The sequence below is a fragment of the Eretmochelys imbricata genome, chromosome 2, assembly GCF_965152235.1.
Source record: "Eretmochelys imbricata isolate rEreImb1 chromosome 2, rEreImb1.hap1, whole genome shotgun sequence".
Taxonomy (NCBI): Eukaryota; Metazoa; Chordata; order Testudines; family Cheloniidae; genus Eretmochelys; species Eretmochelys imbricata.
Genome location: NC_135573.1, coordinates 67,552,048 through 67,578,255, shown reverse-complemented (window position 1 = coordinate 67,578,255; position 26,208 = coordinate 67,552,048). Strand labels below are relative to the sequence as shown.

Here is a 26,208-nt window from a genome sequence, read left to right as displayed (position 1 = left end):
CCTCTCACTAACATGGCTAGGCCAGTACCAGTTTTAAGTGTAGACCGAGGTTTAGTGTTCTGCATTTCTCAGGCACATGCAAAAGTGAAATAAGCTGAAATGAACAAAGGCCACTTTACTTCTTAATTAGAGCATCCACCTATGGGTATAATTCACTTTAACTAATGCACTTTAAATTCAGCTTAACTTCTTGTGTAGACAAGCCTTCGGTTATCAACACACTACCATGCCTAATTTTCACCTGCCTGAAAGAAGTGTCCAGTTCAGGCATTATCCAAAGCCAGTTTAAGTCACTGGGCTTTGGTTCATGCACTTAGTGCTGCACCTCAATGTCCCTCTTCTTTACAGGTAAGTCAGCTGGACCACACACATGCTGAAGAAATGCATTTCTGAGTAAGAGTCCACAGCCAGTAAGATTTCTGTGCCATCTGTGCTCGTATCAGTTACTGGTTATGTGTGCTTAAGTGGATTCATTATTCATGGCTTTGTGCACTTATAAGCCATACAAATGGTATTAAAAAACAAAGCCAACTTTAAAATGGCTGGAGACTGAAAAAATGATTTCTACTGTTTACTAATTATATTTTCATACACGCTGTGACAGACTGACAATTTCCTGCAATGTCCTGAATGAATTTCATTGAATTAATTTAAATCATATTGAATTACGTTAATACTTTTGGGGTCCATTATATTAAAAATGCAATTGTGTATGTGTTATTGTAGCATTGTATGTATTTCCATAGGAAGAGTAAATAGGAGAACAGCATGGGCTGATAAGGCAAATGCACTCAGGCTATAACATTTTCAGAGAAGCCACTCCCCTTGAGAGGCTCACATGTACTAGTTCAAAATGGATTATCCAGGGACCAACAGACAAAGAAAAGGTTTTTGGATAAATAACTTGGTTTTCAACTGGCTCGGGCCTGAGCCAACAAATTGACAGAACCTCTGGTCCACGAAGGCCCCCAGTCTTTAGGGTGGGGTTGGAAGGACTGGGCAAACTGAGGCCCCATAAAACTGTGCTTGTTCTGAACTCAAGCTGTGATGAACTTGTGATCACAAAGGAAACCTCTGGATGTGGTGTTGAAGGACTGCTGCTGCCAGAGCCCATGTTAGGATTGGGGAGCAGGGGGAATTATTTGGTAAGCTTATTAGCATGCGTCTAGGTTCTGTATTGATTTTAATGTGTTTTCTCTGTAGTGTTTTACCTTAAGAATAAAGTAGGCATGCACAGGAAGTGCTGTGTGGTACCTTATTACTGTAGCAATTATACCTGTTAACTGTCTCTGAAGAGAAAACGAACAGGTGTCCTCGGGCAACTTGTCTGTGCTGGGAATAACAGAGTGAAGGCAGGGAACTGTGCTGCTTGGAAATACCTTGGTCAGAAGAGAGAGCTATGTGGATCTCCACACAAGAAATACAACAGCTGGGGAGCTGGAAGCATGAGAGTGGGTGCCCTTGGCTGGACCACTGAGGGAGAATTAGACCACTGAGAGGGCAGTTGCCCTGAATGGTGACAAATGCTAGATCTAAAGCCAACCATTTTTAGTATTCCACATGCAATTGCTTAATATGCAAAATATAAAAAGTTTTACTTACGAGACACGAATACCCGTGGATAATTCTGTATTTACGAAAGAAGGACAGACGATGGTGGTTTTAATGCCTTTCTTTCCTGCAGCCTGTAACTCAAAAGCTAATGACTCCAGAAAGCCAATTATTGCAAATTTACTTGCACTATAATCTGTAAAGAGAAGAAAAAAGGAATATTCAAAACACATCATTAGCATCATAGCAAGGGTTACTGCCTGAATTTAAATTTTTAGAATAAAATACTTAAACTTTGATGATAATGAGTTATGTTACGCTACTTTCTATTTTGTCAAAGGGCCCAGTTGTGCAACCCTTACTCATGTTGGTGAGCATTTATTGATGTGAGTTCAATGGATCTATTCATAAAAGAAAGAGCTCACTAGCATGAATAAGGTTTTCACAACTGGATCATTAGTTTTTCACGGCATAAGACTTATAATCTGACAACATACTCTGACAAGAGTCGCTGAGATATTGAAACATTTCAGTTTGTTACTGGAGCTCAGGTACAGCACTGGTATGCATGGAAAGAGCATCCTGGATATTTACATGCAAATAACAGACCAAACATCCTATTAGTTTCAGAACACCTGGATCCAGTACTACCCCAAGAAGCTTACACTGGAACAGAAACTATTTCCTTTGCTAAACTCTAAAGGCACTACCTTCTCAATGCTGCCTTTAAAAAAGAGGATTCCCTTCAGACTCTTCATCCAACAAACCACACTTTTTCTCTTCCAAGTTCTCATTAGTGTATTCTTCCCCTAGCTCACCCATTACTCCCTCAGAATCTCCTTTGGTGTCTCTTCATCCTAAATTCTTTCATGTCCAATTCCTTCTCTTCCCTGGATATATCCTCAGCAAACTCATCTGCTCCCAAGACTCCCATTATTATTAACCTCTGGTAGCAAGAACTCTCAAATCTAACTAACTCTTGTCCAGTCTTGTGGCTCTAGTTGTCTTAGACATCTTCTCTTGGATGTCCTTCTGCATGTCAAACTTGATCTTTCCAAAACTGAAATTCTCATCTTTCCTACTAATCCCTCCCCATGTCATCTTCCTCCATTACCAATGGCAGCTCCATCATCCATCTATTGCCCAGGCTTGCAATGTGGATGTCATTAAGGTTCCACAAACATCCTTAATACAGGCTTTTCCTAACTTTTGGTGTTTGTCTTTTCAACTTTAACAACATTCTTTTAACAAGTTTTTTTTAAAGAATAAAAAGGAGAAATATTATATTATACACAAGTGTAATATTCCTTTCCCTCCACTTGTGCTAGAAGACTAATTTTAATAAATGACAGCGGGTGTAGTCTTATTCTTTGAAACAGTGTGTTACATGTGCAGGAGTAGCCCCATTTTATAGACAGAAAGATTCTGCCAAATCTAACTACTCAGATATGCTGACAGGAAGTGTAACTAAGTGGCTGAGAGTTAGGACTGTCATGTTAAAGACATAATTACATTCTCAGATTCTCAGTGGAGTATGTGGTCTTGCCTAATAGAAGTTGGGAAGAATACAGAATTATTAACACCAATCAGTAGAAGAAGCAAGACATGCTCCTAATATCCTGGCTGCTAGCACAATGGTATTTTGAGAGGAAATATGACAAGCTGGATGATCCATTTTGTCTGTGTGGAATGCAGAAGTGAGAGGTTGGGAAGCATACAACATGTGGATGGTTTGTTCAGAAATTTTAATAGCAAGCTCTACTGAGAAAAACACAAAAGGAAAATGGAGAATTTTAACAGCTTATAACTCATTGAATCAGAATGGATTTTCACGGGGATCATAAAAGGCACCTGTATGACACCAGGACCATCCCCCTACTAAATATAAAGTTCTAGTTGCAAACCATGAAGGCAACAGAGCTCTTTGCAAAATGTCAGAAAAAATGATAATGGGAAATATTAGGCAATGTTCCTGAAGGGATCACTGCTGTGTCCCCTGTGATAATTGAATTATCTGTTTGCTATGGTGCATACTGCTCTTTCCAGTCCGTGACGCCTGCAGGGGGCTTGTCTATGCTAAACAGGTATAATCATCATAGTTCTCTCCTTCAGTCTGCTCATAATTTTTACAAATACTTGCAGGTTTTTCATGAGTTTATACTATCTTTGCATAATAGATTAAGACAACGTTCCTTTAAAAAGCTGGATGAGATTTCAGAAGTAAAATGGTTAACTCTGAGTATACATTTACATTAATTCAGAATAGCTCTACAGCACACTAACCTGTCAGTTTATTGGCACCAATAAGTCCAGTTCCACTTGAGATACTAACCAAGTGTCCACGGTTACAGGCAATCATAGCTGGAAGGAAGGCTTTGCAAGTCTATGGAACACATAAGAAACCACACAATTAGGTATCAGTTAAAATTAGTTCATTCTATAATTAGGTTTTACAACTTCAATTACTTTTCAAAGCTTCATTTTTGAAACTAGGAGATATAAGATAAGGACTTTTCAAGGAGTAAGCTTTCCCCTAAAATCATGGAGATTTGTCAGCGCAGAGATTATTCTTATTTCATCCGCTTAGTGTTTCCTTCCGGTTTGACTTTGCAAGACTCACTGAGTGTTTTAAATTAGGTTTCTCCAGTCATAGTGATCCACTAGGGGGAGCTAGAAGCCAACTTGTCAGGCAGACAGAGGCAAAAGGATGGTAATCGCAGGCAGAGAAGGCCTGTTAGCCATGCAGCAATTCTCAAAAAGGGCCATATTTTTGGAGTTTAATGTATCTACCTTAAACAGGCCCACATTACACATCATTTGAAAACTTATTTTATGTACTATGGCAAGACACCTTTCACTTTAGCTGGCTTGGTGTTTCTCCCTCTGGCTGTGGGGGCCTGGTGTAAATCAGTGCCACTCTGGCAAGTTTTTAATTCCTCACTTTGGGTTTTTTTTCAGTATTTACAAGGTGGACTTCAGGGTAGGCCAGAGGAGCTCTCCTGAGCAAAACAAAAAACCAAATTCACAATGCAAAAAGAAATACCTTTCCCTGCCCCCTCTCCGTGGCATTGCCTCACTACGCTGACTTCTCGTTGATAGTTCTTCCCCAAACAGAAGTTAACTTGGGTCTTTCACCTATGGGGAGGGGAGCAGTCTTCCACCCAGGAGAAGCCTTGCCTCCCTGCTGCAACTAGTCCGCCTGCAGCTTGCTTCTCATCCCTCCCTCACACTAGAAGAGGTTTTTTTTAAGGATCACCAGAGGCCCTTAACTGGTTCAGGCATCTCTAGCTAAGCTAAGAACTTCTTTTCAGATCAGAGGGAAAAGGGCCTTCACCCTTCTAGGGCTGATATATCTGCCTTCCACCCTCTCTCGTGCAGGCGAGCCATGCTCGCCTTATTGCCGAAGAAGCGGGACCTCCGTGACTTACGGAATTGGTGTCCTGTCTCGCTACTCAGCATGGACTACAAAGTCGTAGCCAAAGCCATCTCGCTGCGGCTGGGGTCCGTGCTGACGGACGTGATTCACCCAGACCAGACCTACACCGACCCGGGCTGTACCATCTTTGATAACCTCTATCTGGTCCGGGATCTTCTGGAGCTTGGGTGTAGGGATGGTCTGTCGTTCGCCCTCCTGTCCTTAGATCAGGAGAATGCGTTCGACAGGGTGGATCATGGATATCTTCTGGGCACTCTGTGAGCGTTAGGCTTTGGATCCTGGTTTGTTGGCTTTCTCCAGGTGCTATATGCCTCCGCGGAGCGTCTGGTCAGGCTCAACTGGACCCTGACCGAGCCGGTCAGCTTTGGGCACAGAGTATGGCAGGGGTGCCCCCTCTCTGGCCAGCTGTATGCTCTGGTGATCGAGCCCTTCCTTGGTCTCCTCCGTCGGAGACTGATGGGGTTGGTGCTGTGAGAGCCGGAGCTGCGGCTGGTCCTGTCAGCATACGCCGACGACGTGCTCCTCATGGTCCAAGACCCGGGTGACTTGGTGCGGGTGGAGACTTGCCAGGGCGTCTACTCAGCAGCTTCCTCCGCTCGGGTCAAGTGGGTCAAGAGTTCTGGCCTGGTGGTTGGGGACGGGTGGCAGGCGAGCTCCTTCCCACCCATGCTTCAGGCCATCCAGTGGAGCGTGGGTCCTCTGCTCGATCTTGGCATTTACCTTTCTGCCACGCATCCGGCCAGCCGCTGGAGAACTGGCATAGTTTAGAAGGCAGGGTGACAGAGCGGCTCTGGAAATGGACAGGACTACTCCGGTGGTTCTCCCTTCGAGGGAGGGTGCTGGTGCTCAATCAGTTGGTCCTGTTCATGCTCTGGCACTGGCTCAACGCCCTGGCCCCGGATTTCCTGGCCAACCACCGGACGGCGATTCTGGAGTTCTTTTGGCCAGGAGTGCACTGGGTCTCTGTAGAGGTCCTCCACCTGCCCCTGGAGGAGGGAGGGCAGGGCCTGAAGTGCCTACGCACTCAGGTCCATGTCTTCTGCCTCCAGGCCCTGCAGAGGCTCCTTTATGGTGCAGGCAGTTCGGCGTGGAGCACACTGGCGCACGCCTTCCTGCGCTGCTTCTGAGGGCTCTGATACGACTGACAGCTCCTTTATCTCCATCCTCTCTTGGCTGCTGTTCTTCTACCAGGAGCTGCTCCGGACCTGGAAACTGTTCTCGGCGACCAGGTCCATGGCGGCCACCGAGGGAGCAGATCTCCTGGTGGAGCCCCTGCTACACAACTCCCAGCTCCCTGTGCAGGTGGCAGAGTCCCCCTCGGTGCGCCAGAGGTTGGTCCTGGCAGAAGTCACCAGAGTCAGAGACCTCCTGGACCACAACCAGGGAGACTGGCTGGATCCCCTGATGCTTGCTCAGTGCATGGGGCTCTCCAGACCTCATACTCCCGGGTGCATACTTCAGGAGGTGAGGGCCGCTTTACCACCTGCTGCTCGGGTTTACCTCAACTGGGTTCTGCGAGAGGGCACGCCCCACCCACCCTCCACCCCGGGCCCTCTGGACCTTTTCATCGGGCCCCTACCCCATGGACCCAACTGGCCCCTCTGTACCTTCAACATGAGCTGGCTGCATGATTTGCAGCAGGTTCTTTTCCAGACTACGCCAAGAAAACATCTATACATGCTCGCACTCCACACCCTTCACTTCGTCACCCTTGTGTCCCACCCTGACACAAAGTGGCGGGACTTCCTGCCACCTCTCGAGGGTGAGGAGCCCTGGTGGGTCAGCTTATATTCCACCCTGGTTCCGAAGCCCGCCGGGGATATCAGTTGGCGGCTCCTTCATGGGGCCGTGAACACAGGCGTGTACTTGGTGCGGTTTACCCCTGTCCCGGACACCTGTCCCTTCTGCGGCGTGAGGGAGACCCTGGCGCACGTTTACTTGGAGTGCGCCAGGTTGCAGCCCCTATTCCGGCTCCTCAAAAATATTTTGTTATGTTTCTGGTTGCACTTTTCCCCTCACCTCCTTATCTATGCACTCCCTATCCGTGGCCCCACAAAGCCACGGGACCCCCTGGTCAGCCTCCTCCTAGCCCTGGCTAAAATGGCCATCTATAAAACCAGAGAGAGAAGGTTGGTCGATGGGGTCTCCTATGACTGTAGGGCCTATTTCCGATCCTCTGTTCTTTCACACATCTGGGCAGAGTTCCTCTGGGCGGCGTCTGCTGGCTCCCTTGATGCCTTCGAGGAGCAGTGGGTGCTGTGCGAGGTTTTCTGCTCGGTGTCCCCGTCCGGTTCCCTTCGTTTGACCCTTTGATCTCAGTCCTGTCCCTGTTTTTTCATTAGTTGTCCCCCAGAATCATTTGGTTTCCAGGTCCTGTGGAACTTCCCCTTAGGCTGGGGGGAGGTGCTTTAGCAGTGGGCGGGCTTCCGACCGCCCATCTCCTGCATCCCAATAGGACCACTCTTTTATAGCTGTGAGGTCTGACTTTGCCACAGTACGTTTAGATGAGGTATGATCTGAAGCGGTTAGTGGTGCCATAAGCCTGCAGGCCAGGTGAAACAATGGTACCCAGAATGAGAAAGTGTCATTTTTTTGCACTGTTCCAGAAACACTGCAACATGACTACTGTTTAAGTTAATTTCAACACCTTACTGTGGCGTTTATTGGTCAAACCTACTAAACGACAATTTAATAAAAGACTTTTATTGGTTTTGCATGGGCAAATTTTTTTTTTCAGAAGTGATGAAGCTGTTTAGCATGTGGCAAAAATGGTGAATATCAACACTTTGCAATTTGCAAACATGAAATACTTTGACAATTAAGAATATGTGATGTGAAAACATCTCACCAGTGATTATAAAGCTTCTATGCAGTATTTTTGATTAAAATTTGCTGGCCAGGTCATTCCCACATTGAAGATATTGCACCAGTATCAGTAGACTGTGTGTCCATAGCCTGCACTGCATAATGGATAGATAGAAATGTACGCAAATTCCTAATGCTTCACCATTAGTAAGCTTTTGTACATACAGCATAGCTCCTAGTCTGCCTTGTAGAAGGTTTTAATTTGTAATTGTCTATGTATGTAGTACTAGCCTTTGAAATATTCTAGAAACTAGCCTTTTAATTGACTTATGCATAGGTCAGTATTAGAGATGACAATACATAGCTTCATATTATGAATATACAAAGACTATGAGAGAAAGAAGTGGCATAACAAAAGTAGTAAACAAAGTCCACCAACAAGTCCTTGCTCTGCATTGAAGAGGGGTGAAGAGCATGTTACAACTTTACCACCTGTCACGGGGTAACTCACCACACTGTCACCTCCTGCTGGGCGTTTCAGGAATTTGCTCAGTCCCAGCGGGTGCATCCTCGGGTGGTGGTGGCTCTCCCATCCTTGCATTATTCTACAGACCCATTCTCTCCTTTCTCTCAGCGTCTGCTTCGTGGCACAGCCCTCTGGTCATGTGTCCATCCGGTTTCCCCCCCTTCTGGGGGCCTCTTCTAATAATAGTCCAGCTGCTCCTCGCAGCGGCTTGGCAGTCCACCGCTGGGCTGCTCCTTCATCATCTAGTGGGGAGGCCCTGGCCCAGGAACCCTGCAAACAGCAGCTTCCTGCTGCCTCTTCCTTCCAGCTCACTGTCTCTATTCCTTGGACCATTTCCCCACAGCCCCAGTTCCTTCCGCTCCTGCCTCTGGCTCCAATTCCTTTGCCCTTTTCCCAGGGCCTCAAGCCTATAAGTCCTGGCAGCCTGCCAGGAGCCCTTTAGGAAGCCAGTTATCTCCCTAGGGCTCCCTGCAGCAGACTCCCTCACTCTGGGCTGCAGCTTCCTTTCATATGGGCCAGCTGGGCCCTGATTGGCTAGTCCAGCTGTCGCCCTTATTGTCCGCAGTCGCCATCCTAATTAGCTGTTTCCCCTGCAGCCACTCCTTTGGCTGCCTTGCACTCAGCCTCCCTAGGCTGGTTTTAACCCTCCCAGGGCCAGTGCGGGGCAGGCACTCCATCACACCACCATATCCACAACAATATGACAAACCCATTTGACCCTGAATCACATCCAGAGGCCCTTATCAACATACCCAGTGGAGTATATGTAACATCAGATGTATACGACTCTACTGAAAACAGCAGATGCTGGTGAAGAACAAATGGAGAGATTTGTGAGAGGGGCACTTGATTCTGATGGGACATGCTGCTTCTTTAGCCCAGTCAAGAAATCTGGCATCAAAACATTTTCTGCCATGACCAAGAAAACCAAATTTAAGTCTGGTAAGGGAAGGACAATCACAGCAACTATCAGTCCAGAAATTTTCTGCAGAGCCCTGTCCTTAGCAAGATGCAGAGATGATATTTCAATGGCAACTGTTCTTAGTCCCTCAGTGGGACCTGTGCCTAAGACCCTCTTGCATGCTGACAGACCACTGAGAATAACATACAAAACTGAATTAGGACATCAGCTGAAAGCTCAGGCTGAAAAAATCCATGACCTAAGATCATGCAACAGAGAAACTACAGTGTACAGAGATGCTATGGCTGTCATACAAAATGATGGCTGGAGACAAATTCCACACATGTGATGAACTGGCTGCTGAGTACTTGAGGCAGATCCTAAAAGGATTTGACAAAGCCAGTTCTGCAATCAAAGTCTGACCAATATGACAACAGTAACCCTGTGAAAATTGCAGAAAAACAGCACCAGGCAGGATCTAAGGTTGGCTGCAAGAAATATCAGGTGATTGGTGGATGCCCTGTACATCCATGGAAAAAGTTTCTAAACATGGCATCCAGTAAGCAGTCACTTGTAAAATTCCTCTGTGAATGTATGGTTCAAAATGCAGCTGAGAGTGTAGAGACATATACAACACAAACACTCCTTCTTGCTGGCGGCTTTTCCAATGGTGAAGTAGCAAAGTAGAGGTATCAAAGAAGCCCCAAGGTTTGTACAGTACTCAAGAGGAAGCGGACACAAGGATGCTCTTCATGCTGTATGTTTTAATACAGCTTTTGGATCTCTTAGGGTCAAAGGAACCATAGTAATGATGTCACCTGACACAGATGTTTTGGACCTTTCTGTTCACTACTTTCCAAAAATGGAACACATGGATAATATGTGGATTGAAACAGGCACCATTACCAGCACATCGGACAAATGTAACTTCATACCTGCGCATGCAGTTTGTGATGCACACACTCCTGACTTCTGCAACATACTTCCTGCTTTACATGCATTAACAGGAGGTGACTGTGTCATTCCTAACGGGTATTTGGGGGGTGGGGGGCGGAATCTGTGTTTAATGCTGTGAAAACAAAGGAAGCTGACTTCTTCAGAGATCATGCCAAATATGGAGAGTGTGATGGACAATTTCTTCATTAAAGAACTTGGTAGCAGTGCTATATGATTGGAGTGAGAAAGGATAGAAGACTCACAGAGACCTGAATTGCTTGCACCTCAATCTAGCCATCAAAAAAGGACAAGTCACAGGCCAAACTCCTCACCATTTGAGGACAGTTTTGAAGAGCATCTCAAAAGAGCATCTTGGCAAAATAAAGATTTGGATGTCTTCACACATAGGTAAATAGAATATCAGATTGACATTGCAACATGGATGGAAAAATGTGGATGATTAACTACTTTCTGTATTCTTCATGGGCTCAAAGGCACCTGAGCTTCTACAAGACCTTATTTGTGCCTATACCAGTAGGGTTTGATGCACAATCAACTGTCTCTGTAGTCAGAAAATCTTGCTTGCACAGAACTGTATACTTGCCAAGGCAATGAAAACTGTGGTAACCCACTTATTCTTGACAGATATCATGATGATAATGATGACTAGAAATGTCAAATTATATCTGTACAAAGCTAACAGAAATGAATGCAAATATTTCAAACTGGTCAATTTACTGCATTTATGGTGTCATTGTGTATCCTTGTTGCTATGGTACCAGCACCACTTGACAGAGCCACATCATACTTCATATTTAAGTAGACATAATAAGCTTTTAAATTATGTACAATGTGGATGTGTGTAGATAGGATACGTTAAGTTGACCAAATCAGTGGTGCCTGCCATTCACCTATATGAGGCTATAATTTTCCTACCCATGAAGAGCTCAGTCGCAGCAACCTTCTGAGTAAAAGCTTTTAAGTGTAATAAAGCTGTTTTCCATTTTGCCCTTAAATATCAATCAAATAGAGGAACCTGGTAGTCACAGATGATTTTCCACAATCACTAATAGATTCAGTTCGCTCTGGCCTGTTTCATTTCTCCATTTTCCAGCAGGTGGAGACAAAGCAGAACACTTTGCATGACTCCTCTCCAGAACTTTGAAACATGAAAGTTAGCTTCCAACACAGGAAGATGCAGGTTGGATTACCTATTACCAAAATAAAAAGTGCTCTGTCAGAGCAAGCATGCCAAAGTTAAATAGGTACAGAGTGCTTTGAAACTTGCAATTACTAATTATTACTCATTCTTCTTTGTAAAGTAAGCACTCTTTGGCAAATCCTCTCCTTCAGCTTCTCCAGGGCCATGAAGGTCAGTGACAGCTGCAAAATCAGTGTGGACCCTCTGCATATATTGGGAGAAGTAGTATTATAGGACCCAGCACAGAACATCCACGAGTCCTACATGCTGGGAAGCTGTGATCTGTTGAGGCTTATTGAAGTCCAGCACAAAGGGGTGGAGGAAAAGAGGCTCAGAGTAAGGAGTTTGCATGGTCTGAGGAGGAGGCAACCCTTGATGGTCTCATAGAATCTTTAAAGTAATCTCTGCTTCTTCTCCTATTACTCAGGCTTTGTGCAGTGACCAGGATTTTTCCCTGTGGAAGAAAATCTTGTGAATATTAATCTGCCAAATCCCAGTGCCCCAATTGGCCAAATTCTCCAGATATTTTCTTCCCCACCTGGTACCTGCAGAAACATTCTGCGAAGGAATTGTTTGCAATAAGGCTCTGTAGAGAACTGGATCTTTCATTACTGGAAACCAAACACTGAAGGTGGATAAGTGAGTGTTTTGCTTTGTTTCTACAGGCAGAAGAATGCTGTGAGATGAGAGAGTTCTCTACTGAAAACAATATTAGCACATCTGTGAAGTTGCTTGGTGTCTTTTTCCTTTCTATATGCACATAGAGCCACTACAATTACCTTCTCTATCAAAGGCATTCACTGTCCACATTATTTCAGCTACTGCTGTCAACATTTTATCTCTGGAGGGCTAAAAGCTTGGAACTATAGAGCATGCTTTCCCCCAGTGGCAGCTTCTCGCTGAGCTGGAAGTGTAAATTCCACCTTGAGACATACTCATGCTAGCTCTCATTGAGCCAGTGTGCTAAAAATAGAGCGTAGCCATGGCGGTGTGAGACGTGGGAGGGGAGAGCTGCCTGGAGCACGTTTAGCATCTCAGACAGGTACATGCGTGAGTCTGCTTGCTCATCCCGCTCCTCACACCACCACAGCTATACTCTATTTTTAGGATGCTAGCTTCATCAGAGCTAGCAAGGGTATGTCTCCTCGAGCTGGAATTTACACCTTCCAGCTCTAATGCAGACAAAGTCATAATTATCATTGGCCTAGAATGAGAGAAAACTCTTGGATGGGAAGTGCAAATGGCTTCAGTTCTAGTGAACTCGGAAGTAAAGTTACTGATTGACCTCATTCATTCCCAGAGGGCTCAGTTAGGGTGTGCATCAGGGCAGGAATGGGTTGCTGTAGGAGCTGTTACACCAATTCTAAGCCATTGGAGGATCCCCTGTGCTGGGGTGATTGGCTTGTGGCCCCAAAGCCACCATAGCAGTGTATTTTGTGTAGGTTTTCACATTACAATGTGTCTCCAATGTAAGGGAAGTTCTGAGCCTATGTCTTCTAAAGGTGTTTTCTAATTTTAAGGAGGCAGGGATGCACTGGGAATAAGATAGTTAATTAAATCTTATTTGCAAATGAATTAAATATAGAGAACGGGAAGTTAGAGAAGTAATGGAAAAATATGAATTGCGTATTATTACTTTATTATTAATCACTTTTATTACAATAGCACCTACAGGTCCCAGTCAAGACCAAGGCCCATTGTGCTAGGTACTGTTCAAACTCATAGTGAGAGACAGTCCCTCTCCAAAGAACTTGGGACTAGATTTTCAGAGGTATTTAGGTGTCTAAAGGTGCAAATAGATGACTACTGGAATTTTCAAAAGTGGCTAAGTGCCCACTAGGAGCATATGTAACTTGCTTAGCTATTTTGGAAAATTTCACTAGGCACTTATTGTTCCTAAAATCTTTGAAAATCTGTCTCTTACAATCTAAATAGGTAAGATACAAAAGCAAGGGGGAAATGAAGTATTACTATCCCTATTTTATTATTGGGAACTGATGTATAAAGAAGTTAAGAAACTTCCCATTATAGGGAAAATAGGGTATTATTTTAAGTAATTAAAATATAGGAGGGGCTCAGGAATAACATTTAATTATTTTTACCTCTATATAGGTTACTCTGGATTGAAGCTGTGAGAAATAAACCAGTTTGGTGCACCTTTTATAAATTTATTAAAAGACTAAGCAAGCAATTATAGAACAAATATGAATTTAAGCGACGTATGTCACAAGCTAATTTAAGTTAAAGTTTTCCTAACTTAACTTACTATGGTATAATGCAACAGTCAAATTAAGGGTATAATTAAAACATAATCAGTAATTCAATGGTTCAATTTATCTGCTTTGCCAGTGAACAAGTTAAGGAAAACAATTCTGTTAAGATTTAGCAGGAAGGTTAATGGGAGAAGCTATTCCCTTTTATTTAAACCCTTTAGCGAAGGGTCCGTTAAAGGCAGAGGCTATTTCTTGCCTTGATTTTGAGGAAGTACAGCTCTTAAAATGATTTTTAGTGCCTTCTCTCTCTGGTTGCTTTCTCCTGCTTAGCTTCGTGTTCACAGAAATCACATCAAGCGTTTGTTCATTTACTCTATTTCCTCTCCCCACTTGAACACAATACCTGCATTTTTCTGGCAGTCATACACAGATATAGAAAGTTTTCTAGAGACCCATACTTAAACCAGTGTCATTCTAAAACTGCCATGACCCAGGATCTCCTTATGTTTAGATAACACTTAGGGGTTTAGTGTCTACTTTGAGAGGCAGTTGCGACACACATGTGCGTGCATTGGAGCGATTTGAGTGTCCTTGAATTGCTCTACAGAAGGATTTTCATACCTTCTTCTCAAAGTCTTTAGCTCATAAGAAGAAAAGGAGTACTTGTGGCACCTTAGAGACTAACCAATTTATTTGAGCATGAGCTTTCGTGAGCTACAGCTCACTTCATCGGATGCATACACGAAAGCTCATGCTCAAATAAATTGGTTAGTCTCTAAGGTGCCACAAGTACTCCTTTTCTTTTTGCGAATACAGACTAACACGGCTGTTACTCTGAAACCTGTCAAATAGCTCATAAGAGTGGTCTTAGTTTGGAACTATGTAACCTGGAGTTCTTTTGCATGTGGTGAGAAAAGTTTGGTCTCATATTTCTTAGCTGTAGATTTCAGGCTTGGCTTAGCTGGCGGTCAGAGTCTTTCACCTCTTCTTCTTTGGATGTCTGGTCCAGGGAACAAAGCATGATACAACTTTGGGTGTTGGGTTGATGTGAGAGAGCCTCTCCCTTCTTTCTGCATGGTTAGCATCTTTTGGATCAGTGACTCCTCTACTCAGCCCTAGGGACACTCTTGTCCAATTAGGGGTTCCAGCATGTCAGCTGTAGTTCATTGTGCATCAGTGACTTGGCACCTTGATCTGGAAGTCATCTAGAAGACGCCAGTTCGGTATGTATGTGTCTTGCACCAATTTGTTGATAATCACAAAGAGATATTCTCGAAGACAAGATGCAAGAAGGTGCCATGTGATAAGGAACTGGTAGGCAAACTTCTGCTTATGACCAAGACATGTGTCCTATTTGTTTAAATATAATTAATAGCTATTCAGCATTCACATATCCACTCATTCCCACACATCTTTGTGACCATGAATTAATTATGACAGGGGGAATGTAACTCTGAGAAGTGGGGCAGATCCTAGGGCAAGTGAATGACTGTACCCTAATAACCTGTTGTCTACAAGACAGAACGCTGCTTCAAACATCTCTTAGTAATGCTAACTTTCATTAAGCATTGAACATTAAACTATCATTAAATATTTCACACAGGACATCTGTAAAAGAGCCAGGAATTTAACCCAGACTGCCCGAAGTCTCAGTTCAGTGTCTTAGCCCAAGCTCATCATCCTTGTTCACAGTTAAGCCACTTATGTTTTCAGTCTTTTTTTTAAAAAAATGGGATGACTACAGCTACAAGACTGTATGCGGTCAATTGTGGCTAATGATTTCCTGTCCAACAAAAGTCAAGTCACTTCAGGCTAACTTGTTCAATTCTGTTTCATTATGTGTGCCTCAGTTTTTGGGTGCTCAGCTTGACACACTATGGCCTGATTCTGGAAAACTCAGAAACTCCAGCTGAAGTCAATGGAAATTGTGAGCACTCAGCAACTCAGAAGATCAGGCATTAGGGGTCAGATTTTCAAAACAGATCAGCTCCCATTCAAACACCAAAATAAGTGGCCAGATTTTAAAAAAATCTTTCAGCACAATGGATAACAATCCAGCCATAAATGTCACAGTGGGAATTACTGGCTGCTGAGCTGTTTTGCAAGTCATGTCCAGAGTTCTAAAAATATGCACCAGAGTTAGACAACACTTTTCAAAAGCTGACTTTACCACTTGGTGCCTTTCTCTGACTTCACAAATCTCTAAAATGGGACAATTCTCTATTAACCATTGAAAAGTGCTTTCAGACCCTAAGAATAAAGGATCTGTACAAATACTGGCTGTTGAGGACAGATGGTACCAGAAAAAAAATACCCCAGAATTTTATTTGAAATCTATGGAAAGCAAAGGAAAATACCAGTTACAGATGTGCAGTCCTGCATACTGGTGTAGGAAGTGTAGTTTAAATATATAACGGCTTGTGTTTTATGAAAAGTGAGAATAGGAAAAGAGACAAAAAAAAATAGAATTCTATCATCACTAACTGCAGTCACAGCTAGTATAGAGAGATTCTGTTTCTTGACTTAGCAATACAAAGCCTTTAGATGTACACCAAAGAGCACTGTCAGATTTTGCTTTTAACGTCAGTGCACATCATTTTTTGCGAGGACAGTTTGGGTGCCTGCTCCTAGTCAATTCATACCTCATAGAGGAGCAGAGCTTGCAAGCTAGTACTTTTTCAGCCTGGCATTTGTCACAAGTTGAACCAAAACCAAATATTGCTCCATTTCTAACGGGAATTTCTGAATACTAGACAACCTAAGTTGAACACATTTTGCTCACTTCTGAAGAAGTTGGGTGCTAGCGCCCTTTCACAGTTATCCATGGAAAAAATATATTACCCAGAACTGGGCCATGATGTTCACCCTTATAGTTTTCTCCATATCAGCATCTGGAAGGTCAAGAAACGTCTTCACATTTGCTATGCCTGCATCATTGATTAGGATATTAACATCCCCAACTTCTTTTCTAACCTGAAAGGAAAGAAGGGAAAACCAAGCTATTACATGATATTCATGCTTTATGTTTATAAAAACATATAGTGATCTGTTCTATGTACTTCCTGAATATTTGCCATTATTATTTATTACCAATACTGTGGAAGCAGACCACATTTGATAGGTGTTTTACAAACACGGAGAAAGACAGTCCCTTGTCTTGAAGAGTTTACACTCTCAGAGGATTACTGTCAGATTCACACATGACTTTTCAATTAGTGTACATGCCTAGAAAGGAGTTAATGGAATTGAGGATATTTTATCAACCAACTTCTAACACTTGAGTATGAAAAAACTCTTCAAGGAACAGATTTCTGCCTGTAGTTTAAGGGTGTGATTTCTAAAGTGTTGCACACTAACTGGCCCATGTAAACCCTGCTGGTGAGAACTAAGCACTACATTAATGTGCAGTAGGGAATGTATAATTTGTTTCAGCAGGGTCTACATGGGCCAGTTAGTGCATAACATGTTAGTACACTTTAGAAATTACACCCCTTTAGCACACATTGTTGCACATGTAGACAAGCCCTAAATCTGTGCTTTTAAGAATAATCCATACTCATAGGAACGCAGAATATTCAAGGTGCTTGATCCCGTAATGTTTAGCTGGTAGAGTCAATGTGTTGGAAATTTCATATGGACCTGGAATAATTTCAGTATATTAGTTTACCTGGTAATGTGTACTATGCGCATATGATTATTCTTATATTCCATTTTAAAAAACGACAACAAAACAAACAACATCGTTACTAGCATTGGATGAAATTTTTCAGATGAGTAGTTTATTCATAAAAAAATGCAGTTTTGGGTGGATCCAAACTATTTCCAAATTTGTGTCAAGTTCACCAAATAGTTTCAACTGAGCTGAAAGAGTCTCAATGTTTTGATAATGTTGAAACAAAATGTTTAGTTTTGACCTGGAAAAAATGCTTTTGATTTTTCGGCATTTTGACAAAAGCAAAGCACGGACAAATTCGCTAGAAAAGGAGGTGTTTCCCTTATAAGCTTTAGCCTAGCAGTTAGGCCACTCACCTAGGATGTGGGAAATCTGGCTGCAATTCCACACCCTGTGTGATGTGTTGAAGGGATCTGCACTTGGGTCTCCCACATTGCATAATCATTGGGCGATGGGGCTTTCTTAATCTCACCTGTTGAAGCTGTTCCACTTTGGCCACGTCTAGACTACAGACCTATATAACTATGTCGCTCAGGGGTCTGAAAAATCCACACCTTTGAGAAATGTTGTTATACTGACCTAACCCCCCATGTAGACAGTGCTATATTGATAGGAGTGCTTCTCCCCTTGACATACCTACTGCCTAGGGTGACCAGACAGCAAATGTGAAAAATCGGGACAGGGTATGGGGGGTAATAGGAGCCTATATAAAAAAAAGACCCAAAAATCGGGACTGTCCCTATAAAATCGGGACATCTGGTCACCCTACTACTGCCTCTCAGGGAGGGGGATTAACTATTCTGACAGGAGTAGCTCTCTTGTCAGTGTAGTAGCATCTCCACTAAAGTGCTACAGTGGTGCAGCTGCACTTGAAGGAAAGCCCTTAGTATCAATAATTAAATAGTCATGGAGCACTGACTTCAACTTGGGTCTCCCACATCTTAGGTGACTGTCCTAAATACCAGGCTATAGAGTCATACTCACTCACTTTCCCTGGCCCAATGACTATCCATTGTCATTCACAGTATCGAGTGTCATTCATAGTCATACAAAAGTGTTTGGGCCAGGGAATGAGACTGAGAATGACCCTATAGCATGGTAGTTACGGCACTTACGTAGGATATGGGAGACCCAAATTGAAGTCCTTGCTCAATGACTATTTAGTGGAAAAGTGGAAAAGCTTCAACAGAAGAGACTGAGAAAGCCCCACACCAGAAAAGTCCAGTGGCTAGGCACTCTCCTGTAGTGCTGGAAACCCAAGTTCAAATCACTTCTCCACATCAGAAGCAGGGAAACAAACACAGGTCTTCCGTGTGAGTGCTTTAACCACAGGTCTAAAACTTATAAAGGGAGACACCACTATCACCTCCTCATCCAGCTTTGCATACTTTGCTTTTGTCAAAATGCCTGCAAATCATAATGGATTTTTTGGGTCAAAATGAAACAAAACATTTCAATGTGACATTACCCAAACGTGTCAACTCTTTTTAATGTTTTGATTTGCTGAAAAGTGTCATTTGACAAAAACATTTTTTTTTCAGAATTGCCAGCAAACCAAAAAATACATTATTCACTCAACTCCACTCACTACATTCAGGAGTCAGTTAGAAAATGCTAACGTTAAGATTGCGTATACCAGCTTAACTGCCACTTTTGTATATGCTTTCTCAAGAGAAATAGAGTATATGGAAATTCAGACTTTATATTAGTTTTTAAATTGTATTCTTAAATGGTTTGATCCTGATAGGTTTTAAAGTAACTTCAAGATGAAGATTCCAGAAGATAAGTTGTCTGACATACAGCCCAGTTTCAAAATAGAAAGATTACTGTAAATTGTCTTGTTTGCAAGAAGAATGACGCCACTGATCCTTAGTTGTTTAACCTTATTTTTAATTTTGTGAAGGATGAATGTTAAGTGACTGATTGAAATAGATTGTAGCAACAATCAGCTAATTTTATAGGACTTTTGTTGAACTTTTCATAACCTGGTGATTCCATATCATCATAAGACCTTTTCACCTAAATAAGACCATGTCAGCTTCCTCAAAAGTAGTCTTGTGTTCTGGGTTTTTTTGGAGGAGAGGGGGAAGCATGGGGGAAGGACACAGTCTAACATTATCTGTGGTATGTGAAACACTGAATATTTTTTAAATTGCTGATTTAAGTGGGACTTTCCCCAATATAGATGCTAGCTCAGGCTAACCTAATTTAAACCTGATTGAACCAAGTTTCATGGCTCTAAGGTAGGTCTCGCACTCTATGTTTATGACAGCCTTAGAGACAGGCACTGCAAGGCAAAGTAAGCAAAGTTTGCAAATCATAATAATCAAGGGTAAGGCTGAGAAGCCTTTACCTTTTGGGTCAACAAGCCACCTGAGGGAAGACTGATGTTCCTGAATCCTCAAGACCCAGCCACCTTGGGGAGAAGAAGTCAAGACATCAACGAACAGGCCATGCCAGCCTTTGACCAGTCTCGCTACAAGAAGGTTTGCTAGCAAGAAGCGCTGTGCCAGTAACATCATCGTCTGGTTCCTTGACGGCATACTCTATGAGAGAGACAGAGTGGATGAGGTAGTGTTTTTAAATGGACCAACGTCTGTGGGTGGAAGAGACAAGCTTTTGAGCTGCACAGAGATCTTCACCAGAAAAAGAGCATTGTGCAGTTCAAAAGCTTGTCTTTTCCACCAACAGAAGTTGGTCCATTAAAAGACATGATCTTACCCACCTCGTCGCTCTCATATCCTGGGACCAACATGGCTACAACAATGCTGCATACTCTATGAAAGTCCAGAAGACTACAAAGGTTTAAGAGCTCACAACACCTTTTTTATCTTAAGTATCTTAGTTTTCCTTTTTTCCTGTTTTTGTCTTTTGCATTTATTAGCTGGTAGAGATCCCAGCTTTTTTTTTTTTTTTTTTTTTAACATTCTTTCATTTTAGAGTGTGAAAGTGTGGCTCCATGCATGCACCTGGTGTATAAATACCCCAAAAGTCTAAACAGAGACGACGCCAGAAAGTAAGTTCTTCAGGTCTAAACAACCCTAAAAGTTGTCTCATAAAACCATTCATTGAAGTGTGTTCTGTGTTTTAATGTCCTGGCTTACATTGGCTTGAAATTGTATTCTGTAATTTCTGGTAAGCAAGTGTTCTCAAACTTCTGCTTATGAAGAGTGTTCTGTTAAAGTCTGTACTATAATGTCTCTTTTGCGGCGTGGAAGGAGGAAAGCGTTAGCCACCCCATAGCAACAGAATTCTAAAAAGAAATCTTTACAATTGGCTTTGAGGATGTGGTTCAGACAAATAAAAAATTAGTTTCAGTATTAAGATTCCAACAGGTACCAAGTTGTAAATTTGACTAAAGTTGGTAAAATTCTTTAGTTGGGATTTATAACCAAATAGACAGCCACATTCTTAATCAATCCTTAGAAATTCTAGAAAGTTTTTATTTGTACTTAGTTAAATCCTCTGATTAATTGATTATTTCATTTTATTCCAAGGATCTTCTTATTGTACGTGGAGCTTGCCAAACCAATTTGCAGCAGCCCTCATCAGTGAAGTGCAGAACCGTCAGACCACCATCAAATCCAGTCATCAGTGATGTGTGACGTTGTCTGTCTTTAGACACAGCCACATGTGGGATCCTCTCATTGGCCTCAGGTGTGAAGGCTGGCTGCACATTGACCCTGGCTTATTGAAAATTGGTTCAGAAGGCCCCATGAGCAGAATGGCAAATCAAAGCCAGATACACACATGGTTAAGTCAGTTGTAAGAGACTGGTTTCTGACATCAATGGCAGACCATTCTTCATTCCACATTGACATCACAGAGAAAGTAGTGTCAAGTAGGCCCACAACAGGTGTCTCAACAATATGCACACTCTTGGGAGGTTGAAGAGGTCTGCGTAAAGTGATTGGTTGTGAAGATCAGTGCAAACCCAAGCCTTTCTGTATTTAGCATCCTCACAATGGATGCGAGGAGGAGGATGTTACTTAACACAGTAAGCCATGGTACTGGGGCTGGTCAAATTGTCCCAGTTACGATGTGCATGGTTGAGAGTAGTTGTGTATCAACCAACTTGATGTGAGACGAATGGAGCCGACTGCGTTTCATGGCATTTCTCGGTCTGAAAGGATGAATCCCGCACTGCTCTCTACTATTGTGATCACTGTTATGAACACACTGTGGATGGTCATGCAGTATATCAGGAGCTCCCACTCTGAACAGGAATCAGAGTTGCCTGACTTGCTGTGTGCCATGGAAAGAAACACCAGATTACTTCTGGCATTCACGGAGCAGCAGAACATGGTGGACCGTTGCTTCTGGGCTCGGGAAACAAGCACTGAGTGGTGGGACTGCATCATTGTGCATGTCTGGGATAACGAGTAGTGGCTGCAGAACTTTTGGATGCGGAAAGCCACCTTCCAGGAACTGAATGTGGAGCTTGCCCCAGCACTGCAGTGCAAGGACACCAAAACGAGAGCTGCCCTCTTGCTAGAGAAGTGCATGACGATCATTTTGTGGAAGCTGGCAACTCCAGACTACTACTGGTCAGTCACAAATCAGTTTGGAGTCAGGAAGTCGACCGTTGGGGCTGTGTTAACGTAAATGTGCGGGGCCATTAATTGCATCTGGCTATGAATGACTGCAACTCTTGGCAATGTGCGTGAAATAGTGGATGGCTTTGCGGCAATGGGATTCCCTAACTGCGGAGGGGCGATAGATGGCACACACATTCCAATTCCAGCCCTGGACCATCTTGCAACGGAATACATCAATAGAAAGGGGTACTTGTCTATGGTGTGGCAGGCAATTGTGGATCACCATTGGCGTTTCACTGACATTAACGCGGGGTGGTCCGAGAAGGAGCATGACGCACGAATCTTCAAGAACACTGGCCTGTACAGAAAGCTCCAAGCAGGGACTTTCTTTCCAGACCAGAAGATTCCAGTGGGAGATGCTGAAAGGACATAGTGATCCCAGGAGACCCAACGTACCCCTTACTTCCATGGCTCATGAAGCCTTACACAGGAAAACTGGACAGCAGCAAGGAGCACTTCAACAACAGGCTGAACAGGTGCAGAATGACTGTGGAACGTGCCTTTATGGCAGGTTAGGGATAAATGAGGAAAACATTTCTATGGTCATAGCAACCTTCTGCACGCTCCATAATAGTTGTGAGGCTAAGGGTGAAAAGTTCCCCCAGGGGTGGAGCGCAGAGGTGGATTGCCTTGCTGCTGAATTGAGCAGCCAGATACCAGGGCTACTAGAAGGGCACAATCAGGGCTATTCAAATCAGGCTGGTATTGGAGGCAACATTTTGATAAGGTGCCACAAGTACTCCTTTTCTTTTTGCGAATACAGACTAACACGGCTGCTACTCTGAAACCTGTCATTTTGATAATGAACACCAGTGATGTGTCTTTCTATACAGCACTCTGCCATGCTCTGTTAACTTGCAGCCTTGCATGAAATTGTGATGATTCCTAACCGGGATTTGTAGTCAGCAAAAGATCAAACAGCCACTATGTATTACGACCACTAGCAACCACACGTGTAGAAGACAAATAAAGATTGGTTATCTTTCAGAGAGTTTGTTTTTATTAAATACCAATTAACAACACACACAAAAGGCTTGGTTGGAAGGGAGATGACAATTCAGGGCAGTGTAGGCTCTCATAGCTGTGTGTAAGTCCGCTGTCACTTTGGAAGCTGTCCGAAGGGGTGGAGTGAATGGGGTACTGAGACGTTCCGGGAAGTTGCAAAGAATATATGGGAGGAGTTTGGAGAGCATGGGAAGCAGTTCTGTATTGGCTGCAGGTGGGGTGAGCACACATGTGTTTGGCCTGGAGCTTGATTAGGGACTTCTCTGTTTGATCCTCTATCACTTTTATCATCCACTCCTGGCCCTTTATGATGCGCTCCTCACTCTCCTTTCTGTCCTGCCTTTCTATTTTAAATTTTTCCTTCAGGGTCTCTCTCTACTCCCTGCATTCTCCTTTTTCGGCCTCTGAGGATTGGAGCACTTCTTGGAACATGTCCTCCTTGCTCCGCCTTGGTTGCTTCCTTATCTGGCAGAGGTGCTCTGCCAGTGTACAGTGGGTTCCCCTGAAGTCCACATCTGCAGAAGCACAAGAAACAATATACAGAAGCATGACGGTTAGTTCATGCACAGCATTGAATCATTACAGTAAAATACACCTCTTAACATATGAATCACTTTCCCACTGTCCCTTGGCAAGCACACATCTTGGCAAACACCTTACACATGGTGAGTTCGGCCTGGGTGGGAGTTGGGCATTCAAGATGGAGCAAAGGGTCTACATGTTTTTTTAAGGGAATCAGTGCATGCAACTAGGGACAATATTGTAAATTCCGCATGAGAGCAACTTCAGACCCAGGCCCTACGCTGCTTGCCTGCGTGCCACTTTGGTACCTGCACAAGAGATTGCCGATTGGCGTAGGAAAATTTCCTACAATGGGGGAAGGAACAAAGCAGTTCTGCCAAGGAACCTTCGGCAGAGGATTGTCAAGTGCCTCCAGGAAAGTTTCCAAGAGATCTCTCTGGAAGATTCCCGTGAAATCTCAGTGTGCATTAACACATTGTTCCGCCGCGCTGCTTAGCTGCACAGGGGAATGTGGAGCACACTCAAACACAGCTAGTCTTGTATGTTTCTATCCTTTCGCCCACTTCTAGATTATACAGAGCAAAGGACAGCTCTACCACACATAACTGAGCAGCATCAACTCAAAAACATCACTTACCAGGGCTCTCCTCTCCTGCATCATGCACGCCAGAGATGGACTGCTGGGACTGGCTAGATCCCTCTGGAATGGAAAAGAGGTCCTGACTTGCCATGCCACTGGACGACCCTGTCGTGTTCTCCACGTTGTCCTCCAACTCAACCTCCTCAGCCACAACTTCATCCTTGGGGTTGAGTCCACTGTCCACTGCCTCCAGCCCATCCTAAGTATCCATGGGGCTCTTGGTGGTGGAGGTGTGGTCGCCACCAGAGATAGCATCCAGCTCCTTATAGAAGTGGCAGGTCTTTGGTGCAGCATCAGAGTGATGGTTTGCCTCCCTGGCCTTCTGGTACACCTGCCTCAGCTCCTTTATCTTCGCACAGCACTGCTGCATAGCCCTTATCCAACAAGCCATGAGAAATCTGATTGTAGGTACCGAAGTTCCTATGGCTAGAGTGGAGCTGGCACTGCACAGCCTCCTCTTCCCACAGTGCCAGCAGATCCAACAACTCAGGTGTGGTCCAAGAGTGAGAGCATTGGCTGCATGGAGCTCTCATGGTCAGCTGGGCAGATGCAATGTGAGCTCTCCACACTGAGCAAACAGGAAGTGGAATTTCAAAAATTCCTGGGACTTTGAAAGGGGCAGGGCAGAAACCTGTATACCTGGGTGCAGGGCAGCGGAGTTCAAACTCTGGACCAGAGTTTCAGGATGGGCATTGTGGGACACCTCCTGGAGGCCATTTACAGTGACATAACGAAGGAGCCCTCTCAATATAACTTTGCCACAGAAAGCTCTACGCCTCTCATCGAGGTAGTTTTATTTTGTTGGCAAAGCAGGAGAGTTACATTGGAAGAAGGAACACTGCAGTGTGTACACCTCCACTGTTTTGTCAATGAAATCTGACTTTTGTTGACAAAACTGTGTAGTGTAGATAAAGCTTTAGTTTACTTAAAATAGGGCAGCAGAGCAGCAAAAGTTAAGTTTGTAGTGAGGTTCTATTATGTCTTATTTTCCAGCTTAGGCTGAGTGAAGAATAAGTCAAACTGTACATCAGGAAAACTAGGATGAGACCCTCCTAGTTGCTTTTTTGAAATGGTTAGATCCCAAGACATCCTTATTTAACTATAATTCACTGATCACATGGACAAATAGCAGAAAAATCTCTTTACTCTGTTTTACTGTTTCTCAGTAACATTTGCAAATTTTGAGTCTCAGCAATGAACATGTGAAGTCAACTACTATCATATGCTTTACCATGGTTTTGATCTGAAGCAACTAATTTCCTTTAGAGGGAAAACTCACAGTATTTCAGTCTCCACAGTACATTAGATCAAACCCAATTATTTTATTACAAAAAATAGATTATGCTCCATTTAAAATACCTTCAATTTTTTTGTTAAATTGCAATAAATGGACATAAGTGGTAAGTCCTCTTTATTAAACATTACTGCTTCTAAAACTAATTATTTGAAAGAGATATCTTTTAATCAGATACAATATTATACTGGAAACAAAAACAACGTAAAATATTACCTGATCTGCCACTCTGTAGACTTCTTCCCTATTGCTGCAGTCACACCTGTAGGCATAAACTCCTTTGGCTCCATTTTCTTTGGCCAGTTTAGTCGTCTCTTTGTTACCTTCTTCATCAATGTCCCAGAAAACCAGGGTAGCCCCAAGACGAGCAAAATTTAAGGCAATCTGCCTTCCAATCCCATTTGCAGCTCCTGTAATAAGCACTATTTCACCAGCAACATTCTTTTTACATGGAGGACAAATTAACAGAACGAAAGCCTCAAAGTAGTAATATCCTAATAAAATCAGGAATTCAAGGGTCTCCAAGATGCTGTTTAACTTGCACATGATTTTTCAGATACGAAGGATAATTTTTCTGATTAAAAAGATAAAACAAAAATGCTGCATTGAAACTTCAGAGATATTAGGGTTAAAAAAAAAAAAGAATTAGCTTGTACCCTAAGGATCTAGTTAGTTAATAGGTCACAATTCTTTTCTGCAAAAATGCATTTTATCGCTAGATATATTTATTGTATTTTCCTAGGGAGTCATGGAATAGTGCCAGCTGTTAAAGACTGCTTAGGCCAGAGGAGCAAGATCCCACAAGTCTCCTATTCACTTCGTTTTAACACTCCATTTTCCATTGGCTGTAATATCATTTTATATACATATGTGGGCTTTTGTATACACACATTTTGTGTAATTGTTC

General features: G+C 43.2%; 1 protein-coding gene across 1 annotated transcript in view; it reads right to left on the bottom strand.

Moving 5' to 3' along the window:
- Positions 1-25,847, bottom strand: part of SDR16C5 (short chain dehydrogenase/reductase family 16C member 5) — a 29,799-nt gene extending 3,952 nt beyond the window's left edge. Inside the window, exons 1-4 of the mRNA XM_077808994.1 lie at positions 25,518-25,847; positions 16,411-16,542; positions 3,835-3,934; positions 1,603-1,747 (exon numbers count right to left, since the gene is read on the bottom strand). Coding sequence (XP_077665120.1) covers positions 1,603-1,747; positions 3,835-3,934; positions 16,411-16,542; positions 25,518-25,847 — 707 coding nt within the window. The remainder of the gene's footprint in view (positions 1-1,602; positions 1,748-3,834; positions 3,935-16,410; positions 16,543-25,517) is intronic.
- Positions 25,848-26,208: the final 361 nt, after the last annotated feature.